Here is a 24715-nt window from a genome sequence, read left to right on the forward strand (position 1 = left end):
ATTTTTAAAATTGGATTATTCTTTTCTGAATGTTGTTTTAAGAGTTCTTTGCATATTTTGAATAGCAGTCCTTTATCAAATATAGCTTTACAAATATTTTCTTCTAGTCTGTGAATTGACATCTCATTGTCTTGATATCTCCATCTTTTACTCATAGTCCTGTGGTTCAGTGTGATCCCTTCTCACCTTCAGTCCTTTGTTAAAGCTTCTGTAGATTTTTTTTTTCTTGTTTGTTTTGGTTATTCACACATATTCTTTGCTCCATCACTCAGGCAGATTGATGAGAGACACATTTTCTAAGGTCTTACAGTTTATGATACTTTCTGACCTTAAACATGGAAGATACTTTGACTGGATATAAAATATTCAAGTTTACATTTTTTTCTCTTGAGTATCTAAAAAATGTTACTTTGTGGGGCTGGGGTTGTAGCTCTGTGGTAGAGGGCTTGCCTAGCATGTGGGAGGCTCTGGGTTTGAGCCTCAGCACCACATAAAAATGAAAATAAATAAATAAAATAAAGGTTTAAAAGGGTTACTTTGTTTTCTAGCCGTGTTGCTGTAAAAGTTTGACTGATGTGATTTTTCCTCCCTTGTAGTTGACTTGGCATTGCATTTAGCTTTTGAAAAATTTTAACTGATAAACATACAAATTGTAAGTATTACTGGGAAATCATGTAACGTTTCAACATACGTACATGTGGTGTTGTGTTTATGTTAGGTTAAATATATCTCCTCAAAATTTTATCATTTTTTCACTGCCTTTCTTTTAGCGTTTTGAAATGTAGAATTTATTTTTGTATCTGTAGTCACTCTTTTGTGCACCAGAACATCTTATATCTAATGGTAACTTTGCGTATTTGTTTTTGTTTCCCATGTTTACGTGAATTGGATTTTCCTTGACCCTTAGGAGGTTGTTCCTATGAAGGAGTGGGATAAGCCAGGATAGCTTTCCCCTCTGTTGTTGTTGGTGTTACTTGTTACACTTCTGTCTCTTAGAGGTGTACCTTGTTGAAACAGGTTTTGTCCTCTAGCTCAGTGTTTCTAAGAGCTTTACAGGTATAGCATTTCATCACAAGATACTGTTTTCTCTTTTGATCACTCTCCATGTGTGGTCTGTTTCTTTTGGAACCTTGCCACATGTTTCTTCCTCCTGTATCTGTTCTTTCTCCATTGTTTTTTGTCCTGTAGTTTGGTTTCAGATTCCAAGCATTTACTCTTTAGGATGAGACTGTCGTTGGCCAGGAGCTCATTGCTGACCTTTTCTGAGATTTTTTTTTTTTTTTTTTTTAATTAAAAATCATAAATTTACATAGGGCAATGTTGTTTGATTCATTCTGTTTTTATTTTCCCTTCCCCCTCCCCTCCCACCCCTCTTTTCCCTCTATACATTCCTTTCTTCCTCCATTCTTACCACCCTCCTTATCCCTAACCCTAAACCTAACCCTAACCCTAACACTAACCCCTCCTACCCACCCCCCCCATATGTCCTCATCCACTTATCAGCGAGATCATTCGTCCTTTAGTTTTTTGAGATTGGCTTATCTCACTTAGCATGATATCCTCCAATTTTATCCATTTGCCTGCGAATGCCATAATTTTGTCATTCCTCATGGCGGAGTAATATTCCATTGTATATATATGCCACAGTTCCTTTATCCATTCATCAACTGAAGGGCATCTGGGTTGGTTCCACAATCTGGCTATAGTGAATTGAGCAGCTATGAACATTGATGTGGCTGTATCTCTGTAGTATGCTGATTTTAAGTCCTTTGGGTATAGGCCAAGGAGTGGGATAGCTGGGTCAAATGGTGGTTCCATTCCAAGCTTTCTGAGAAATCTCCATACTGCTTTCCAGAGTGGCTGCATTAATTTGCAACCCCACCAGCAATGTATGAGTGTACCTTTTTCCCCACATCCTCGCCAACACCTATTGTTGCTTATGTTCTTGATAATCGCCATTCTAATTGGGGTGAGATGAAATCTTAGGGTAGTTTTGATTTGCATTTCTCTTATTACTAGAGATGTTGAACATTTTTTCATATATCTGTTGCTTGCTTGTACATCTTCTTCTGTGAAGTGTCTGTTCATTTCCTTAGCCCATTTGTTGATTGGATTATTTGTATTCTTGGTATAGAGTTTTTTGAGTTCTTTATAGATTCGGGATATTAGCGCTCTATCTGAAGTATGAGTGACAAAGATATTCTCCCACTCTGTAGGCTCTCTCTTCACATTACTGATAGTTTCCTTTGCTGAGAGAAAGCTTTTTAGTTTGAATCTATCCCAGTTATTGATTCTTGCTTTTATTTCTTGTCCTATGGGAGTCCTGTTAAGGAAGTCTGATCCTAAGCCAACAAGTTGAAGGTTTGGACCTACTTTTTCTTCTGTAAGATGCAGGGTCTCTGGTCTGATTCCGAGGTCCTTGATCCATTTTGAGTTGAGTTTTGTGCAGGGTGAGAGATTGGGGTTTAATTTCATTCTGTTGCATATGGTTTTCCAGTTTTCCCAGCACCATTTGTTGAAGAGGCTATCTTTTCTCCATTGCATATTTTTGGCCCCTTTGTCTAGTATGAGAAAATTGTATTTATTTGGGTTTGTGTCCATGTCCTCTATTCTATACCATTGATCTACCTGTCTATTTTGGTACCAATACCATGCTGTTTTTGTTACTATTGCTTTGTAATAGAGTTGAAGATCTGGTATTGCGATACCCCCTGCTTCGCTCTTTCTACTGAGGATTGCTTTAGCTATTCTGGGTCTCTTATTCTTCCAGATGAATTTCATAATTGCTTGCTCTATTCCTCTAAGGTACATCATTGGGATTTTAATTGGAATTGCATTGAATCTGTATGGCACTTTTGGTAGTATGGCCATTTTGACAATATTAATTCTTCCTATCCATGAACATGGGAGATCTTTCCATCTTCTAAGGTTTTCTTTAATTTCTTTCTTTAGTGTTCTGAAGTTCTCATTATAGAGGTCTTTCACCTCTTTTGTGAGATTGATTCCCAAGTATTTTATTTTTTTTTGAGGCTATTGCGAATGGGGTAGTTTTCCTAATTTCTCTTTCTGAAGATTCATCACTTATGTATAAAAATGCATTGGATTTATGAGCATTGATCTTGTAACCTGCTACTTTACTGAATTCACTTATGAGTTCTAAGAGTTTTCTGGTGGAATTTCCAGGTTCCTCTAAATATATAATCATGTCATCAGCGAACAGGGATAGTTTGAGTTCCTCTTTTCCAATTCGTATCCCTTCAATTTCTTTGGTTTGTCTAATTGCTCTGGCTAGAGTCTCAAGAACAATGTTGAGTAGAAGTGGTGAAAGAGGGCATCCCTGCCTTGTTCCAGTTTTTAGGGGGAATGCTTTCAGTTTTTCACCATTTAGAATGATATTGGCCATGGGCTTAGCATAGATGGCCTTCACAATGTTAAGGAATGATCTTACTACCCCAATTTTTTCTAGTGTTTTGAGCATGAAGGGATGCTGTATTTTATCGAATGCTTTTTCTGCTTCTCTTGAAATAATCATGTGATTCTTAACTTTTAGTCTGTTGATATGGTGAATGACATTTATTGATTTCTGGATGTTGAACCAACCTTGCATCCCTGGGATAAAACCCACTTGATCGTGGTGCACTATCTTTTTAATATATTTGTGTATGCGATTTGCTAAAATTTTGTTGAGAATTTTTTGCGTCGATGTTCATTAAGGATATTGGTCTGAAATTTTCTTTCCTCAAAGTGTCTCTGTCTGGTTTAGGTATCAGGGTGATATTGGCTTCATAGAATGAGTTTGGGAGGGTTCCCTCCTCTTCTATTTCATGGAATACTTTGAGGAGTGTTGGAATGAGCTCTTCTTTAAAGGTTTTGTAGAACTTGGCTGAGAACCCATCTGATCCCGGACTTTTCTTTGTTGTTAGGCTTTTGATGACTTCTTCTATTTCATTGCTTGAAGTTGATTTATTTAAGTTGTGTATGTCTTCCTCGTTCAGTTTAGGTAATTCATATGTCTCTAGAAACTTGTTGATGTCTTCGAGGTTTTCTGTTTTGTTGGAATATAGATTTTCAAAATAGCTTTTAATTATGTTTTGTATTTCCCTCGTGTCTGTTGTGATATTTCCTTGTTCATTCCGAATTTTAGTAATTTGAGTTTTCTCCCTCTTTCTCTTTGTTACTGTGGCTAAGGGTTTATCAATTTTGTTTATTTTTTCAAAGAACCAACTATTTATTTTGTTAATTTTTCCGATTGTTTCTTTTGTTTCAATTTCATTGATTTGGGCTCTGATTTTAACTATTTCCTGTCTTCTACTACTTTTGGTGTTGGTCTGCTCTTCTTTTTCTAGGACTTTGAGCTGTAATGTTAAATCGTTTATTTGTTGATTTCTACTTCTTTTGTTGAATGCGCCCCATGAAATAAATCTTCCTCTCAGTACTGCTTTCATAGTGTCCCAGAGATTTTGATATGATGTATCTTTGTTCTCATTTACTTCTAAGAATTTTTTAATTTCCCTCCTGATGTCTTCTGTTATCCATTCATCATATAATAGTGTATTATTTAATCTCCAAGTATTGGAGAAGTTTCTGTTTTTTATTCTGTCATTTATTTCTAATTTCAATCCATTATGATCTGATAGAGTACAAGGTAGTATCTCTATCTTCTTGTATTTGCTAACAGTAGCTTTGTGGCATAAGACATGGTCTGTTTTAGAGAAGGATGCATGTGCTCCTGAGAAGAAAGTGTATTTTTTCTTTGTTGGATGGTATATTCTATATAAGTCGGTTAAGTCTAAATTGTTGATTGTGTTATTGAGATCTATGGTTTCTTTATTCAATTTTTGTTTGGACAGTCTATCCAGTGGTGAGAGAGGTGTGTTAAAATCACCTAGTATTATTGTGTTGTGGTCTGTTTGATTTCTGGAATTGAGAAGGATTTGTTTGACGTACATGGATGAGCCAATGTTCAGGGCATAGATATTTATGATTGTTATGTCTTGCTGATTTATGCTTCCCTTAAGCAGTATGTAATGTCCTTCTTTATCCCTTCTGACTAGTTTTGGGTTGAAGTCCACATTATCTGAAATGAGGATGGATACTCCAGCTTTTTTGCTGTGTCTGTGTGCATGGTATGTTTTTTCCCATCCTTTCACCTTTAGTCTATGGGTATCTCTTTCTATGAGATGAGTCTTGCAGGCAGGAAATTGTTGGATTTTTCTTTTTAATCCAATCTGCCAGTCTATTTCTTTTGATTGATGAGTTCAGGCCATTAACATTCACAGTTATTATTGTGATATGATTTGTATTCCTAGTCATTGGACTCATTTTTTTTTTTTTTTTTTGACATGATTTGGTTTCCCCTTTATTTGGCTATTCCTTTAGGCTAGTTCCTCCCGTTGCTGATTTACATCGTTGTTTTTCATCTCTTCCTCATGGAATATTTTGCTGAGAATGTTTTGTAATGCCAGCTTTCTTTTTGTAAATTTCTTTAGCTTTTGTTTATCATGGAAGGATCTTTTCTCATCGTCAAGTCTGAAAGTAAGTTTTGCTGGGTATAAAATTCTTGGTTGGCATCCATTTTCTTTCAGGGCTTGGTAAATGTTGTTCCAGACCTTCTAGCTTTTAGGGTCTCGATTGAAAAATCTGCTGATATTCTTATTGGTTTCCCCCTGAATGTAATCTGATTCTTTTCTCTCGCAGCCTTTAAAATTCTGTCTTTATTTTGAATGTTAGGTATTTTCATAATAATGTGCCTTGGTGTAGGTCTGTTGTAATTTTGCATATTTGGAGTCCTTTAAGCCTCTTGTACTTGGTTTTCCATTTCATTCTTCAGATTTGGGAAATTTTCTGATATTATTTAATTGAATAGATTGTTCATTCCTTTGGTTTGTTTCTCTAAGCCTTCCTCAATCCCAATAATTCTTAAATTTGGCGTCTTCATGATATCCCATAATTCTTGTAGATTCTGTTCATGATTTCTTACCATCTTCTCTGTTTGATCAACCTTGTTTTCAAGATTAAATATTTTGTCTTCAGTATCTGAGGTTCTGTCTTCCAGGTGATCTATCCTATTGTTTATGCTTTCTATGGCGTTTTTAACTTGGTTTATTGTGTCCTTCATTTCAAGGATTTCTGTTTGTTTTTTTTTCAGTATCTCTAACTCTTTATTGAAATGCTCTTTTGCTTCCCTTATTTGCTCTTTTAACTGTTGATTAGTGCGTTCATTTAATGCCTGCATTTGTTCTTTCATCTCCTCGTTTGCTTCCCTGATTGTTTTAATTATGTACATTCTGAACTCCCTTTCGGACATTTCTTCTGCTGTGTTGTCATTGGGTTTTATTGATATAGTATCTAGGTTTGTTTCAGACATTTTCTTCCCTTGTTTTCTCATATTGGTCAGATGTCAGTGGGACTCTGTGATATTGTAGATTTCCTCTATTGGCTTATAGTGACCCTGTAGATTTCCAGTGTATTACCTACCAGCCTTCAGTAGCCAGAAGTCTTGGGTTAATTTGATAATGCAGTGCTTCCGAAGAATGCTGCCCTTAGCCTGCTACTGGTTCCAGGGAGAGAGACCTGGAGAGGTCTCTTGCTGCCCAGCCCTGGTCCCAGAGGCTCGTTGTAGGTCGGAGGTCTCCACTGGCTTGGGGACTTGTGGCTGGCTCTGTGCAGACAGGCTCTCACTGGGCGGTTTGCCCCGAGAAGCTAGCCTAGAGAGTCGCTTCCCGCCGGAGGGGGCTGGGCTGCTTGGGGAAGTCCCTGGCGCCCTGTGCTGGTCACTGAAGCAATCTGCGGGCGGGCCGGTGCTGGCAGCGCTGCTTCTGTGCAGAAGGGCTCTCACTGGGGGGCCTGTTCTGAGAGGCTGGAGGATCTGTCCCTGTGGGTGGAGCCCACCGCCAGACTGCACAGAGCTGCCTGGGGGAGACGCTATCTGCCTTGTCCTAATCTAATAAGCCACTCGAATCCGGGCCTGCCACCCAGCTGAGCTTCTCTGGGTGGGGGAGACTCACTCCGTGGTTCTATTTTAGTCCGAGTCTCTCAGTGCCTCCCCTTCTTGAATCCTGGGTTCTGGAGCGACTGGAGATGCAGTCACCCTCTAGTCCACCATCTTGGATCGCCCGGTGGAAAAAGCCTGCAGCTGGAGGGGGACAAGGCTGCCTGGAGAGGTCTCTGGCTGCCCAGCCCTGGTCCCAGAAGTTGCTTGCGTGTCCGATGTCTCTGCTGGCTTGTGCAATTGTGGCAGGCTCTGTGTCGAGAGGCTCTCACTGGGCGGTCTGCCCCGGGAAGCTAGCCTAGAGAGGCGCTTCCCGCCGGAGGGGACTGGGCTGCTTGGGGGAATCCCTGGCGCCCTGTGCTGGTCTCTGAAGCAACCTGCGGGCGGGCCGGAGCTGGCAGCGGGGTTGGCCGGATCTGGCCGCGCTGCTTCTGTGCAGAAGGGCTCTCACTGGGGGGCCTGCTCCGTGAGGCTGGAGGATCTGTCCCTGTAGGAGGAGCCCACCCAGACTCCTCAGAGCTGCCTGGGGGAGACGCTATCTGCCCTGTCCCACTCTAATAAGCCACTCGAATCCGGGCCTGCTGCCCAGCTGAGCTTTGCTGGGTGGGGGAGACACACCCCGTGGTTCTGTTTTAGTCCGAGTCTCTCAATGCCTCCCCTTCTTGAATCCTCGGTTCTGGGGCGACTGGAGATGCAGTCACCCTCTAGTCCGCCATCTTGGATCGCCCTGTCGAGATTCTTGAGAGTGTAGAGATTCTCAGCACCATTTCCTGCCTACAGGGTGGAATATACAGATTTGTTTTCCTAGCTTTCTCCAAGGAGAGTCAGCTCCTTTTGAGCTATTTAGTGATTTTGGCATTCTGAAACCCCTTTCACTTCCTCTTGTTTCCTTCTGATCCTGCATTGAGGGCAATATGTATCATTCTCTCTTATTCTGAGATTCGTGGGGATTCCCTTTTACCTAGTTTTGATGATGATGCCATTAGGGTCTTCTGATTTCCTAGTTGGTATATTTGGTTTTCAGGAGTTATTTTTAGGATATTTAAAAACTATGCTCCTACCACAATTTCAACAAGACTACCTCGTTATTTTATTTCTATAATTGTGTCTACTTTTTTTGTGTGTGTGACTACTGTTTAAGGAACTTAGATTTTTTTTCTCCGTGTTTGAAAGGTTATTTAAGGGCTACTTTGACATATAAAATTGCATATTTTTAGCATTGTAATAAATAATTTTTTAAACATCTATTTGTGACCTATTGAGAAGTCATTTGTAAATATAAGATGTAACTTTTGTCATGAACATTGTTTTTGATATTAAATACTAATATGCATTGTTTACCTCTTGGTTACTATGTTAAATGGGTAGTCTAATAGAAATTTTAGATTCATTATAGTATGGCACACATAAGGTATCTATAAGTAAACAATTTTTAAAATAAATATTAAAAAATAACTAATTGAAATTAGTAAGCATAATTTAAAAATTCCTTGCTTGATAGAAGTAAGTATGTTCGGAGAAAAACTAAGGAAGAAAAGAATGAAATCATTTTATTGCTTTTCACTTGTAATATATGTTTTTATTTAATATTTGGATGTTTTATGAAAAAAAAATGTAAAAATTTAGTATGCCAGTTGGATTATTTGTACTTTTAGACTGGAATTTTAGTTTTTCATGTAGCAAGTACTAAACATTTTCAGTGTGAACATTTAATTTGTAGTTTTATTAGTGAACATTATATATTGTTTTGAATGAAACTATACACTGTGGAAACCCCAAATAAAATTAATAATTTCTCATAGGAACTGAAGTTGAAAGATGAAGAATGTGAGAGGCTTTCAAAAGTACGAGATCAACTTGGACAGGAGTTGGAAGAACTCACGGCTAGTCTGTTTGAGGTTGGTCTGTTTACATCTTGGCCAACAGTAACATCTTAATTTTTATGTATTGATAGAATTGTTTTTTGAAGAAATCTTTAAAAGGATATGCTTAACTTCATGTATATTTATAAAATCCCCTAAGTAAAAAAAACAAAAAACACAACACTTTAAGAAATGTACAATCTGTGACTTAAAATGGTGTAAAAAATAAAAATAAAATAAATAAAAAACTGTAGGCTACCAGTATTAGGTAGTTTTAAGTTGTATGTGTGTAGAGGAAGGAGATAAGACTTAAATTTTGATTTTTATTTTATTAGATATATATAGGCTACTTTATAGTAACTTTTTATGACTCCACAACAAAAATGTCATCTGATATGGGGTGATTTGAGAAATGTTAGAGGGCATATTTGCTAGAAGGTATACCTCATTATGTCCAGCCTGTCACCAGGACTAAAATTTCTACCTAGCTAAAGCAGTGCTTCTCAGTTAAGAGTGCCATTGGCCCCTAGAAGCAGAAGTAATAGGGTATGTGAGAGACAGAGGGAGAGAAAGACAGAAACTCATATAAGAATTGCTCATGGAATTATGGAAGCTGACAAATCTCAGGAGCTGCAGGGTGAACTGATACTCTAGAGACCCAGGAGAGCAGATGGTGTAGTTCCATTTGAGTTTGAGGGCTTGAGAACCTGAAAGAGCCAGTGTTCCAGTTAGAGCCTGAAGGCAGAAAGAATTTTCATGCTCTGGTGCTTTTTGTTTTATATAGGACTTCAGCTGATTGAATGGAGCCCACCCATATTATAGAGAGCATCTGCTTTCCTCAGTCTGATAATTTAAATGTTAATTTCATCTAAAACAACCCAAAACCCAGAATACTGTTTGACCAAATACTTGGTCACACTGTGACCCAGTCAAGGTGACAAATAAAATTAACCATTATAAGGTATTGTTACCAAATTTTAGTAATACCCCTTGGTCATTTTGACAACTCTTAGTATCTCTAGGGGTTGGGAAAAGGATGGTACTTCCATGGTAAAGAACCATTGCCATAAAGTGTCTCCTTTGGATTAATACCTTCAGCCTTTAGAGGTTCCCTTAACAAAAATGTTGATGTGTTACTGGAATGGCTAATGCTGTCATCATCACTTAGCAATATTTTTTACCCCAGAGATTTCTTTTTAAAGTGTTTAGTGTAACAAAAATTTTTAGGGGAAAAATTCCATTACTTTTTGTTATTTTTATTCATGCAACATTTATTTCAGTTTTGGAGTATGTATATTTTCTTACATGGTTATACTCTTCATATATTTTATGTTTTTCAGATAACATTTTCATTCACATTAACAATAATCTATCAAATGCATATTTTACGATTTTTATCATTACAAATAAACTTTGCAGTGAATATCTTTAGATATGTAGGACTTTCTATGCCCCCTCTGTTCCATACAACTTTGCCTTTTCCTCTTTTTTGTGTTATTTTCTTTTTTTGTTGTTGTTGCTGAGTGGGGAGGTACCAGGACTTGAACCCAGGGATGCTTAACCAGTGAGCCACATCCCCAACCCTTTTTAAAAATTTTATTTAGAGACAGGGTCTCTCTGAGTTTCTTAGGGCCTCACCAAGTTACTGAGGCTGGCTTGAACTCATGTTCCTCCTGCCTCAGCCTCCCGAGCCACTGGGATTACAGCCATCGAGCCCAGCTTTTTGGGTTATTTTCTTTCACAGACATTTAAAAATGAATGTATTTATTTCTTTGGTTATCTAGTCATGAGAAATGAGAGGAAACTAAATTTAAGGATACAGGGGTCAATGAAAAGTTAGAAAGTATTTGATGTTATATTTTATACTTAGACCAGGAAAGAAAAGTATGTTGATTAAAGATGATTTTGGTAATGAAATTTGTATTCAAACTATTTATGGTTGTGAAAGAACGTGCTTAAAGTTTTTCTGTGACCTTCATTGTGCCTTTCTAATCTTAGTTTAATATTGTCTTATGAAATATTTTTTGCTTGCATTTTTATGTGTATAATTTTTTAAATATTAAAATTATTCAGAATTTATCAAATATGTACAAAACTCTAAAATTGCATATTTTTCATGTAATATTTTCAATTTTGAGATAACAAAATTGTCAGTTGAAAGAATACTTTGCACTAAACATGGAAAAAAGATAAGTAGTCATAAATTTTTTTTGTTTTTTAAAAATATTTTTAATTATAGATGGACACAATAAATTTTATTTATTTATGTGGTGCTTTATTTATGTGTTTGATCCTCAGCATCAAACCCAGTGCCTCATACATGTTAGGCAAGTGCTCTACCACTGAGCCACACTTCCAGCCCCAGTTTTATGATATATCTATGTTATGCCTAGTTTTCTCTTAACAATGCCATGAGGCTTATAAAGTTACATTATCATCATATTATCTGTGAAGAAAAATAAGGTATAGAAAGTCTGATAGCAAATGCTAGTATTCAGATTTATTATCCTGACTCTTGCTTTAAATACTATGAAAATAATCACTGTCGCTTCTGCTTGTCTCAGACCATAGCATTGAAGTCATTATGAAGCCTCTTTCTCCTTCATCCCACATTCAGGTTATTAGTAAAATCTTGTAGTGCTACCTCTAGACCATAAAGAAAAGTGTATTCCAAACCACTGTTATTTTTTACCTAGATCCATATATGTCAAACTTTTTGATCCTGTATCCAATCAGTACTAGAGAATTTTGAGCACATATCTAATATTTATTGAGGGGTCTCTATGTGCTGGGCACTGTTCAGAATGCATGTAGACTTATTTATAAGTTACATACATACTAACATATCACATACATTTAAAACGAAAACAATAATAAAAATACTTAAAATTTTTATAATAGTACAAAACTATTTTATTCTAGTGCCTCACACATGCAAGGCTAGAACTCTATCACTGAGCCACAACTGCAGCCTTCGTGTATTTGTATTTTTATATATAGTGAGGAACATGATCGAACATGTTACTTTGTTTTTGAAATTGATTTAAAAAATTTTTGACCCAGATGAAAGTCTAGTCTGAGTTTCATTTTTTAAAAATATTTTGTTTTTGTTGTAGATGAACACAATACCTTTATTTTATTTATTTATATTTATGTGATACTGAGGATAGAACCCCGTGCCTCACATGTGCTAGGCAAGCCCTTTACCACTGAGCCACATCTCCAGCATTTTTAAAATCAGATGTAATGTTGCTGGTAACCCACAGATTTATCAGTCCATCTGTTTTAAGTATAATGTCCCCTGTAAATCATGTATATGTTTTCAATTCTATTGTTTTTTCCAGAAAACTCCTCTAGCAAATTTGTCTTCCCTATATTAACAAAGTATTATCATTAGAGCATTATAGTTATGCACAGTAGCTGGGTTCATCCCAACAAATTTATACATGCGTGGAATCTGATCCACTCCATTTTGGTCCATTTGTTGCCTCTTCCCCACATCTGTCCCCCATTCCTGCTCTACTCTACTGATCCTCCCCTTGCTCATTCCTTATCCATCTTTGATGGGTGCTTTCCACATACACTTAGCATAGGTGAAATTCCTGTGGTATGTTTATTTATGCACATAATGTGATTTTTTTCTTTTTTTTAGTACTGGGGATTGAACCCAGAGGTACTTTTCTACTGAGCCACATCCCCAGCCTTTTTTTCTTTTCCTTTTGTTTTGACAGGGTCTCACTAAGTTGTTTAGGGCATTTCTAAGTTCCTGAGGCCTTAGCCTCCTAAGCTGCTGGGATTACAGGTGTGTGCCACTGTTCCTAACAAATTATTTTTGCAAATTAACAGATGTTGTATTTACACATTATTTTAAAAAACAACAACCCTGCCACCTCCTTTATTTGAATCAGTACTGACCAGGTAGAATAAAAAAAATCTGTTTTCACAATTTTTAAGTGTATACATATAAATGTTTAGATCAGAAGTCTGCAGATAAGAGCCTCAGGATAAGAGCACCGTACATTTCCTTTGGTCTAGCTTGTGTGCTAATAATGGGTTTTATATTTTTAAATGATTGGAGGAAAATGTACCATTTTGTCACATGAAAATTTTAATACTGATATGTAAATTAGGAGACAAGTGTAGTAACAATGGAAATTTGTTAATGGAAACATGATATAGGAAGGAAAATCTGGATTAATTATGTAAAGTGTTTATATGGGGGTGTGAAAATTAGAGTGTTTGCATGTGATTGAAGTTATTTTCAGCTTAAGACAGTGCTATACCTGGAAAATGTTCAGTGTAAACCCTGTGGTAACAAAACAACAACAACAACAACAAAAAAACTTTAAAAATTTAGATATACAAAAGAAAAAAGAAAAGAATCAAAGTCTACAGCCACAAAATATCATCAGACCACACTAAACCACAACAGAAAAGAGAGGAAAAAGAAAACTACGACACAGACAAAAAAATTTAACAAAATACCTTCAATAATTGCTTTAAATGTAAATGAACTAAACTCTCCAATCAGAAGACATAGAGTGGCTGAATAGGCGAAAAACAAAACCCCAATTATATACCGTCTATAAGAAACTTATCTTAGATGTAAGGATACATAGAGTCCAAAAGTGAAAGAGTGGAGAAATATTGCCATAAAACTGGCAAAAGAGCAGAAGTAACTGTACTTCAGTTGGATAAAGTAGACGGTCAGTCAAAACAATCATAAGAGACAAGAAGTATGATGATGAAAGGTTGGATTTGGCAGGAAGGTAGTTATATGTACTCAACATCAGAGCCCCTAGATATGTAAAGTAAACATTAAAAGATCTGAAAGGCGAAATAACTGCAAAATAGTAGGGGACTTTAATACCCCACTCTCTACAATGGATACATCATTCAGACAAAACCAGTAAGGAAAGCAGCAGGCCTGGACAATACTTGACCAGATGGACCTAACAGACACATATAGAATTTTCTACATGACAGAATAATACTAATCCTTCTTGGGTATACATGAAATATTCTCTAGGATTGTTCATGTTAGATCACAAAATCAGTTGTAAATTAAAAAGATGAAAATCATTCCAAGAATCTTTTCTAGTCATAGTGGAATTATACTAGAAACCAATAACAGCAAGAAACAGGAATATTCACAAATATATGGAAACTAAAACACATTTTTGAACAACCATGGAATCAAAATGGAATCTGAAAAATATCTTGAGACTAAAAGAAGAACACAACATACCAAAACTAATGAGAAGCAACAGAAGTAGTACTAGAGAATTTTATGGCAATTAATGCCTACATTAAAAAAGAAGAATTTAATCTCATACCTCAAGGAATTAGAAAAGCATACTAAGCCCAAAGTTAGCAGAAGGAAAGAAATAAAGATTAGAATAGAAAAAGAGACTAGGAAAATAATAATATCAACAGAACAGAGTTGTTTTTGAAAAAAATAAAAGTAAACCTGTAGCTGGAATAAAAATAGAAGAGTCTTCTAAAACCAGAAATGAAGGGGACATTGCAACAGATGCCTCAGAAATAAAAGGTTCATAAAGGGCTTTTATAAACAACTGTATGCCAATAAATCAAATAATCTAGAGGAAATGGATAAATTCCTAGAAACATACAGTGTATCAAAGTGGAATAAAGAAGACAGAAAGCCTGAACAGATAAATAAGGTTGAGTTAGTAATCAAAAACTTAACTAAGAAAAACTGAGGACTAGATGACTTTACAGGTGAGTATTAACAAACATTCAAAGAAAATACCAATCCTTCTTAAACTCTTGGAGAGCACTTCCAGACTCATTTTATGAGGCCAAGATAACACTGATAACGAAGTCAACAAAGACACCAAGAGAAAACAGCTATAGGTTAATATTCTTGATATACCCAAATAAGCTTGTGCATTTATGTGAAGGATGCTTATATACACCCAGTGGAGAAAGGATAGTGTCTTCAATAAATGATGCCTAGAAAACTGGATATCTCCATGCAGGTGAATGAAATTGGATCTTCATCTCATTTTATAAGCAACAACAACAACAACAAAATAAACTCAAATTGGATAAGGAAGACTTGAAACCTTAACACTACTACATCAAAAGCACAGACAACAAAAGCAAAATAGACAAGTATAATTGCATCAAACTAAAAAATTTCAGTTCAGAAAACTGAACAAAATGAAAAGGCAACCTACTAAGTGGGAAAAAATATTTGCAAACCATATATCTGATAAGGGGTTAATATTATAAGGCACTCAATAGCCCCCCCCAAAAAAATCCCCATCTACCCCCAAAAAAGCCACAATTGAAAAATTGGTTAAGGACCTACATAGATATTATTCCTTAAAAGATGTACAGATTGCCAAAAGTTATATTAAAAGGTGCTCAGCATCTGTTACCATTAGGTAAATGCAAATCAAAACCCCAATGAGATATTCAAAATACAAAAGATGTTGACAAGGATATAGAGAAAAAGAACCTTTATACACTGTTGATAGGTGTTTTAGTTTTGTGTCACTGTGACCAAAAGACCAGGCAAGAACAACTCAGAGAAGGAAAAGTTTATTTTGACTTACAGATTCAGAGGTGCAGTCCATGGTCAGCCAGCTCCATAGCTCTGGCCTTGAAGTGAGACATCATGGCAGAAGAATGTGGCAGAGGGAAGCAACTCAGGACATGACAACCATGAAGCAGGGAGAGAGTTTTGCTCACCAGGGGCAAAACATAAACCCCAATGTGAGGCAGAACGTCAAGGTGGAAGAGTGTCGCAAGGGAAAGCAGCTTAGTTCATTATAGCCAGGAAATGGAATGGGGTCAGGGGAGTGAGCGAGTGAGCTAGAAAGGAGCCAAGGATAATAAAATTCCTAAGGGCATATTTCCACTGATCTACTTCCTCCAGCCACACCCTACCTGCCTACAGTAACCACCCATTAATCCTTTCAAATTATTAGTCCATCAAATGGATTAATCCATTGATCTGGTTACAAATCTCATACTCTTCATCAGTTTTGCCTCTGAACGTTAATACATTGTCTCACACATGAACTTCTGGGGAACACCTCATTTCACACCATTAATTCTACCTCTGGCCCCCCAAAACTCATTTCTATCTCACAATGTGAAATACGTTTAATTCATTTCCAAGAGTCACCATAGTCTGCTATGCTGCCTTTTTATTTTGTTGACTGCTATGCAGCATTGCCCAAAAGTCCCAATCCAAAATCTCATCTTTGAGACTAAGGCAAATGCTTATCTGTGAGCCTCTGTAAAGAACCAAAGCAGGTTACATATATCCAGTATATGATGGCACAAACTAAGTATTTCTGTTCCAAAAGGGAGAAGTAGGGACATGGAAAGAACGAAAGCAAGAACAAATTCCATGTGGGCAAACAAGTCCTGTAGCTCTATGCCCAGCAACTCGGGCACACGGCATCTTGATGTTTTCTCTAAAGGGCTTGTGTAGTTCCACCCCCATGGTATTGCTGGTTGCAGCCCATGTGGCCTTTCTCTTGGCTTGTTTCTACTTGATTTCTGCAGCCTTGGCTTTCTTTTCACATCTTAACACATTGCCTTCTCAGGATTGCCTGTGGAGATTCCAACCCTGCTAATACTTTGTTTGGCCTCCCAGGCCTGCCTTTGACATTTTGGTGGAAGCCTCCATGACCCCCTAACTTTATCATTCTGCATTCATGCAGAACCAGCACCACACAAATAACACCAAGGTTTGCTGCCATGTTAAGCAGTAGCCAAGCTTCCTGGGACCCTGGCTACTACAGTGGCTTCTGAGTGGCTGAGCATGGTGAAACAACTTCTTAGGTCCACTAGTCTTCTGAGATCCCATCACACTCACCAGTTAAGCTCTGCTTGTGACATTCTAAGGCTTCTCCATTCTGCATCTCCAAACTTTTCTCAAATCCCCCTGAAAATCAGCTCCAAATACTTATGAACCACATAGTCAGGTTAGTCACAGCAATGGCCCCACTCCTAGAACTAGTTTCTTGTTTTACCCAGTTTTGTGTCACTGTGACTAAAACTCCCAACAAGATGAGGAAAAGCTTACTTCGGCTCACGTGTTCAGAGTTCATTCCCTGGTTGGCCAACTCCATAGCTCTGGGCTCAATGTGAGGCAAAACATGGCAGAAGGGCATGGCAGAGGAATGCTACTCAGTTCATGACAGGCAGGAAGCAGAGAAAGAGAATGAGTACAAGGAGCAGGGGATAATATAATCTCTAAGGGCATGCTGCCAGTGGCCTACTTCCTTTAACTGTGTCCTGTCTGCCTACAGTTACCACCCCTTATTCCGTTCATGACTTTTTAAAAAATTTATTATTTTTTTATTTTTTACAGACGGCATTTTGATTCATTGTACACAAATGGGGTACATCATTTCGTTTCTGTGATTGTACATGGTGTAATGTAATCATTTTACTTCTGAGCACTCCTGCATTGTTTCATACATGAACTTTTGGGGGATATTTCATATTGAAATTATAACGGTGGGTATATAAATTGGGATAATCATTATATAAAACAGTATGGGGGTTCCTCAGAAAAATTAAAAATTACCAACAATCCCACGTCTATGTGTATATTCAAAGGAAAGAAAATTAGCATCTTGATGTCTGTACTTCCATGTTCACTGTAGCAATAGTCTCAGTAATGAAGACATGAAAATAAAATCTGATGTTTTTATATATATTGGAATGTTATTGAACCTTAAAAAGGAAATACTGCCATTTGAGACAACATGGATGAACTAGGGGACACAGGGAATGCCAGACACTGGAAAATGTTGCGGTCTCCTCATACTATATGAAATCTAAAGTAATTGAACTCATGAGTAGAGTAGATTGGTGGTTGTCGGGGGTTAAGGATTGGAGAAATGGGAGATGTTGGTCTAATGGTATAAAATTTCAGTTTTGTAGGATGAATAAATTCTTAAGGTCTAATGTGTAGGCTGATAACAGACTATGTTGTATTTTTGAAATTTGGTAAGGTAGCTGCCAGTACAACCATACCCCTTAAAAGGCAGCTTATGCAAGGTGGGTGGCATTTTTAAAAAGGAAATTATATGAAATGCGACTTTCATTGTTCATGAATTTTTATTGAGGTAGGCATATTTATTTGTTTATATATTACCCATGGCCACTTTCACACTGCAAAAGAAAAATTGAATAGTTGTGACTGAAACTGTGTGTGGCCCTCAAAACCAATATTGTTTGACCATTTACAGATAAAGTTTGCTGACTCCTGGTATAGCCGATTTTTATATCACTTTGAGCTTCAGAAGGACAAAGTGATAAAAAATTCCACACTTTTGAAAAATCTGCCTTTTGATGTCTTTTGTTGATTTCCAACATTTTATGCATTATCTCTTTAGATACTGCTTCTGCCTCAGCCTGGTTCTTCTTTCCTTTTGGGACCCCAATTATGTGCAGGGGTATCTTTCACTATCACTTGTCTCTAGTTGAAAAGCCAACTCAAATTCCACCTCACTTTTTTTGTGTGTACTTTTCCTGGTCTTAACCTCTAATTGTTCAGCTCTCTAATGTTTTCAGACACATTAAAAACAAACAAAAATAAACACCAAAACCTTGTCAGCTTTGCTAATTGTTCTCTATTGGAGGGTTGGTCCAAATTGTATAGTCCACTATTATTGAAAGTAGAGTCCATTTGCAAACATTTAAATACATTTTTTCTCCATAGTGTGTTACTTCTGCATTTATAGCTAAATGTCCACACTTTTGAAAAATCTGCCTTTTGATTATCTTGAAAGATCAGATTAGATGTGTTTATTATTTTGAAAATATCTGCCAGATAGTCTTCAGTTCACAGCTACTTATCCTGGGAAATTTTGGCAAATCTGAAACAATTATTTTTAGAAAGAAAATGTTTGACTCATTAAATTATTAGTTCTTAAGGACTTTGCCAAGAAACCAGAGTCATGGTGCATGGAATATTTTTGTGGTTAATTTCATTTCATTATAAATCATTGATAGCGAAGATTCTCATAGTTAAACCAATGTGATCTGTGAGTTCATAGGCACCCACAAACCACAACTCGTTAACAGTACCAAAAGAGCAAATGAATGAATGGGATCACCATTATCAGTGATAGGAAACTTCCACTCTATCACTGAGCAGCTGACAGACCTAGTAAGATGCACTTATCAAATTACATTATTTACTAAATATCTTTGAACCTCCCTACCTCTGTCTTTCCTTTAGAGAAAGTATTAGTAGAAACTCTGAAATATAAATTCTTACATTGCAGGGAACTATATAATCCCATATTTTTCTAATCTTCCTTAATCCTGGGGATTATTCCATACAACAGCATAATTTTTTGAAAATGAAATCATGTCATACCTCTTTATTAAAAGAAAAAAATCTTCATTTTACCCTTAGAATAAAGTACAGAATTCTTGCCCTGATGTTTGATGATTAGAATGTAATCAGAATGTAAGCTCTTTAAGAGCAGGGACTTTGTCTCTCTTCCCAATATATTATTAGCCCTCGAATGGTACCTCACAAAGAAATGTCATGAATAAATGCTCCATAAATAAATATTGTATGAGTAAAAAGGAATTAAATATACAGAGTTTCATATTTGTGATTCTGACAAATTAAGACCTTATTAAGGGTAAATTCTGATTTTGCCTTTTTAGATTGCTCCGTACAAAATTTTCTTTTAATACCATTTTGTGAATATTTTTATTGGAAGCTCTGAGATTTCTCAGTTGTCATCCCTGTAAAGTACAACATGATTGATGTGTTAATATTTTTGTCCCTTCTCTTTATCTTTGCTATGACTAATAATATGAATATATATACATGTATGTGTATATACATACATATAAACATACCATGATTGAATTATAAATACCTAACTGCAAGGGAGTTGGTTTTACCTGTGTACCATTGTCTTTTTTTTCATCAGAGTTATAATCCTTATACCAGCATCAATCAGAATGATTGAACTCAACTTGGCCGCCTCAGTGGCAATAGGTACTAAATGGAACATACCTATTCTTAATTCCTAATAATTTGTCTCATGTCAACTGCTTTTTCTGTAGGTGACATTGAATTCCTAGTTTCAGGGTAAATTTTAGCAGTATGCTTTTGCTTCAATTATAGATGTTCAGCAACTGATTTTTGAAAACAAATGCTAAATCCTTTGTTTCCAAAATTTGAGATATTAATTTTTCCAGGAAGCTCACAAGATGGTGAGAGAAGCAAATGTCAAGCAGGCAACAGCAGAAAAACAACTAAAAGAAGCACAAGGGAAAGTAAGTTTTTATTGCTTTTAACAGAATGAAATTTAAAGAAATTACTAATAATTGTTTTAAGGATACCTTAATATTTATTGGATATTGTTTTCGTTGTAAAAATAGTGCTTATTTTACATTTGAAAACTACCAAAAAATATAAAGAAGAAAATAGATAGGGAACATTGGTGTCCATTTGTATTAGAACCAAACGATTTAAAGCTTTGCAAATCACATCTTAAAGTTGACATTTATTTTCTTAATTTACTGAAAAGCCACATAAATATTAGTAGATTTTACTGTTTCAGTAGTGAACTACAACTAATCATGAGTTATTAATTTTGAAGATTTCAAAAGTTTATATATGTTAAATATTTTATTCTTGCTAATTTTGGTGATGAGTGGTAATTGAATCCAAACCTTGCGGAAACATCAAAAAACTTGGATATACTTTTATTTTATTACTCCACAGGAAATACAAATTAGACTTACTGTCCATCTTTGAAAGTGTTTGACCAAATTGCTAGGCATTTAGCAACATACATCATAAAACATATTTAGTGTGTACGACTGTTGGTTTCTCTTCGAGATTGATGTACTTCAAGCTGAAGTAGCCGCGCTGAAGACACTCGTGTTGTCCAGTTCTCCAACGTCACCCACACAAGAGCCTCTGCCAGGTGGAAAGACACCTTTTAAAAAGGGGCATACAAGAAATAAAAGTACAAGCAGTGCTATGGGTGGCAGTCATCAGGACCTCAGTGTGATACAGCCAATTGTAAAAGACTGCAAAGAGGTAACTGGTCAAGGACTGTCCCCTCTGACTCTATTGATACTTGTTAATTCTCATCACTGAGGTCAGTTATAATTTTTGCCAGCAAAATTTTTAGTACACAATATGCAATATTAAGATGGGGGAGGCTTTATCTAGAGCTGGCTGCTTTCAGGGATTCTTCACTTCCATTTTCTACTTGACTGACCTTGGAGTACCTGCTGGAAACTTGGTAAGTTTCTTAATCTAAATTTTTCATTTAGGGAACAAACTGTCTTGTGTTGTATAAAGGAGAGTGGGTGACTTTAATAACCTGGTTAGTCAAAATGTATTGCTAGATTACTCTCATAAATTATAAATATAAAAAATATGTGAAAATAAAATACAGTGGTTTTTTTTTTTTTTTTTTTTGCAATGTTGGGGATTGGACCCAGGGCTTGGTGCATGCTAGGCAAATGCTCTACCACTGACCTTCATACCTAGCCTTAAGGTGATTTTCTTAAAGATTAGTGTATTGCTTTTATTTAATTCTGGTAGAAGCAAAATTTTTTTATTGTTAAGGGAGTCATAGAGTTAATTCAGATACTTAAGCAACAAAAAAAGAAATAATGGTAGCATTATCATTCTAGAAGCCATGTTATAAAGATAGCTGAGTGTGTTAATATTTTGAGTAGTTGGAGTAAAAATTGTTGTTATAAAACATTTTTAATTTGTCATTGCACATGATGGCAAAGCATTTCCAAGAGGATTCATCAATAATTCATGATGCACCTTTTCCCTATTTTTTCTTAAGACCTGTATTTTACAGTGTTGAATTCAAGTCCATCATAATCTTGAAGAAGTTATGATTTTTCAGTTAAATTTTTCATGGAAACCAGGAATTTATATTAAATTGAATAACCAAAGTTTAGCTATTATAATTAAATTATTGCATTTTGTTTAGTTATTAATGAAAATGCCAATTAGAAATATTTGGTCAAATCTGGATGTAACAAAATCTAAAATTTACTTTGCTTTCTTAGAAATATTTAGCAAACATTTTTAGTCATAACCTTAATACTGATTTCTTTGAATTTAAGTAGCATTTTTAATTGCTTGTTGCCACTTGAATTTTTGCTACATTTTCTCATATGTGTAATTTTCTTCTTTTACCCTGTTGTTTATACTAACAAAATTTAGATGTTTTCTCGTGTAATATTTTAGAGGTTTGTTTTTGGTTTTTGAAATTCCTTGAAATAAGAATAGGTAGCATATAACTTCAAAATAATAATTTTTTACTTTCCAGGTATATCTTATATTCTGATGTTTTGTTAAAAATACCAAGTTTTAGTAGACAAAGAAACACAAAATTTTGACCTAATGTAACTCTTAGAACCAGATGTGACTATCTGAAAGAAACTAAAATATGTCTGCGATTTTGTAGAAAACCTGATGGGACCTGCAGTAATGTTATTAGCAACCTGTGTTCTGAAAGCATTTAACCCTCAGCTGGCGATATAGCCCATCACGTAGAGAGACTGCCTCCTACCCTGCAGACCAGGGTTCGAGACCCAGCACTTTTAGATTACCGTAAATTACAAACACACAAGAGCGCATCGGAGCCTCCGAACCTTCCTCCTCTCACCTCTTACTTTTCTCTTCTCCCCTCCTCACAAAATGAATCAACACTGAAAGCATTTAAAACTCATTTGTGCATGCAGACACACAACAAGGCGAGCTTTAGAATCACACCACACAGATTCGGGTGTAGCCTTTACTCCTTTCTTGCTGTATAGCCTTGGGCAAGTTGCTTTATTTAAGTCCTAACTTCCTTATCTATAAAATGGGGATTGTAATAGCTGTCTCACACAGCACTGTGAACTAAAGGTTTATAAAATGCTTACCATAGTTGTTGCAAGAGTCAGCTTTTAGGAAATGATTTAAATTTATTACCTTTACACTAGAATCTTTCCTTACCACCTCTGTCTTGGGGTTTATGTTCATTTTTTCAGTAAATTTACAAAGAAAATGAATTTGAAAACATTAAGTATTCATCTGCTAATATTCTTTATCCTTTTGCCTATAGCTTTGATTCAAGGAATGTATTAATTGGGATGAACAAATTCAACATTGAGATTGTCAGTATACATGTTAAAAGAAAGTCTATAGGAAAGCTCGGATACACTCAACCTTTTGTTACTTTCATGTAGACCAACTTCACCTCTGATTAAGCTATCTAGAAGCCAGCCACTGCCATCCACGTGTCATTCGTAGGGTATTAAGTGCACCTGGAGGAAAGTGGCTTAGGACTATAAGAGAACAATAGAGACACTTCTGTTGGGTGGCTGGTGTAGGTGTAGCTTTGTGTTCCAGCAGATGGCATTGAACTAGGTAGACAGAGGAGATATGAAGATCTGCAGGGAAGAATACTTGGGGAAATTTTATTATAGGGAGAAGGGAAAGAAGAGGAATAACTGGAAGAGTGATTAGGAAGATGAGTTCCAGAATGGATCATTCTCAATAATTCATATGGAATTATTATCCAGTAGTTACTGGATGTTGATATGCCAGAAATATCTAAATAAACATTATATTTTAAGATAACCAATGTAGTAGGCTCTTTGTGTGCTTCTTTTTGTTTTTTTGCTAGTAAAATGAACATTTTGGCACTTCTTCTAGAAATATCATCAGGTAATAGCAGAACAGTTAGTTTCCTTTCTGTCCTCATACTAGGTTTCACAATTTAGTCTCAGTTTGAGTAGTTTACTTCATTAACTTGGCTCCGCTTTTTGATTATTTTCAGAAAAGTCAACAGTTTTTATATTCAGGACTTGGTGCACCTGTCTTAAGAACAGATCCAACATTAATTTTGGGGGACCACAGTTGAGGATAAAGGTAGAATCATTGGATACCATAGTGGATACATTAAAAAGGGTCAGTCAGTTATTTTGGAGTCATTTTTTTTTTTTTCTTAAAGAAAAATTGCTACCATGTTTTGTTTTTTTTTTTTTTTTTTCAGTGAATTGGGAATAGTTCAGCTCATTATTTTAAATGAGCATTTCCTTTTCAGTAATGTTTAAATTAGATTTTGGTTTTATAAAATGGTTTTATGTTTGTTCCTTTTAAAGTTGTTTTGTGCTTTCTTTTGGTTTGTTAGGCTGATTTATCTCTGTATAACGAATTCAAATCTTGGAAGGATGAGCCCACAATGGACAGAACATGTCCTTTCTTAGACAAAATCTATCAGGAAGATATCTTTCCATGTTTAACATTCTCAAAAAGTGAGGTAAATTTTTTTCTCCTTTGTAGGAATGCTTTAAAGTTGTTTCTGTTCTTTTTATTAAGTCATGTTATATAATTTAGTATTTCTTATATTAGTAAGTTATTATAAAATGTCATATTTTGCCATTTCCTCCATTCCATATTAGGATCATAGTTGTTGGCGTTCAATTACTGAACATCTTTCCTTCTTCAAACAGGATCATTCATACTGAAATGTGTTGCATTGAAGTGAAGTGTAAATATATATAGGGAAAGGGCTTATTTCTTCATTGGTAGTCCCAGGTTCAGTGTAAGGGATTTTATACACTCTCTTAAAAGTTTCATATGTGATAAAAATCCATGTTTAGTTTCTGCATCTTTATTTATTTATTTTTTATTTGGTAGGCGGTTATTAGAGATTGAACCCAGGGGCACAGGGGCACTCAACCACTGAACCACATTCCCAACTCTTTTTTGTATTTTATTTAGAGACAGGGTCTCACTGAGTTGCTTAGCACCTCACTGTTGCTGAGGCTGACTTTTGAACTCTCCATCATTCTGCCTCAGGTCTACAAG

The 24715-nt window shown here is 36.0% G+C and overlaps 1 protein-coding gene across 2 annotated transcripts in view; it reads left to right on the plus strand.

Moving 5' to 3' along the window:
• RAB3IP (RAB3A interacting protein) overlaps positions 1–24715 on the plus strand; it is a 76056-nt gene that overhangs the window by 41926 nt on the left and 9415 nt on the right. For both annotated transcript variants that reach the window (XM_079142216.1, XM_079142215.1), the window contains exons 4-7: positions 8794–8889; positions 20074–20151; positions 20720–20923; positions 24036–24164. In XM_079142216.1, the coding sequence (XP_078998342.1) occupies positions 8794–8889; positions 20074–20151; positions 20720–20923; positions 24036–24164 (507 nt within the window). The remainder of the gene's footprint in view (positions 1–8793; positions 8890–20073; positions 20152–20719; positions 20924–24035; positions 24165–24715) is intronic.

The sequence above is a fragment of the Sciurus vulgaris genome (genome assembly GCF_902686455.1).
Source record: "Sciurus vulgaris genome assembly, chromosome: 5".
NCBI lineage: Eukaryota > Metazoa > Chordata > Mammalia > Rodentia > Sciuridae > Sciurus > Sciurus vulgaris.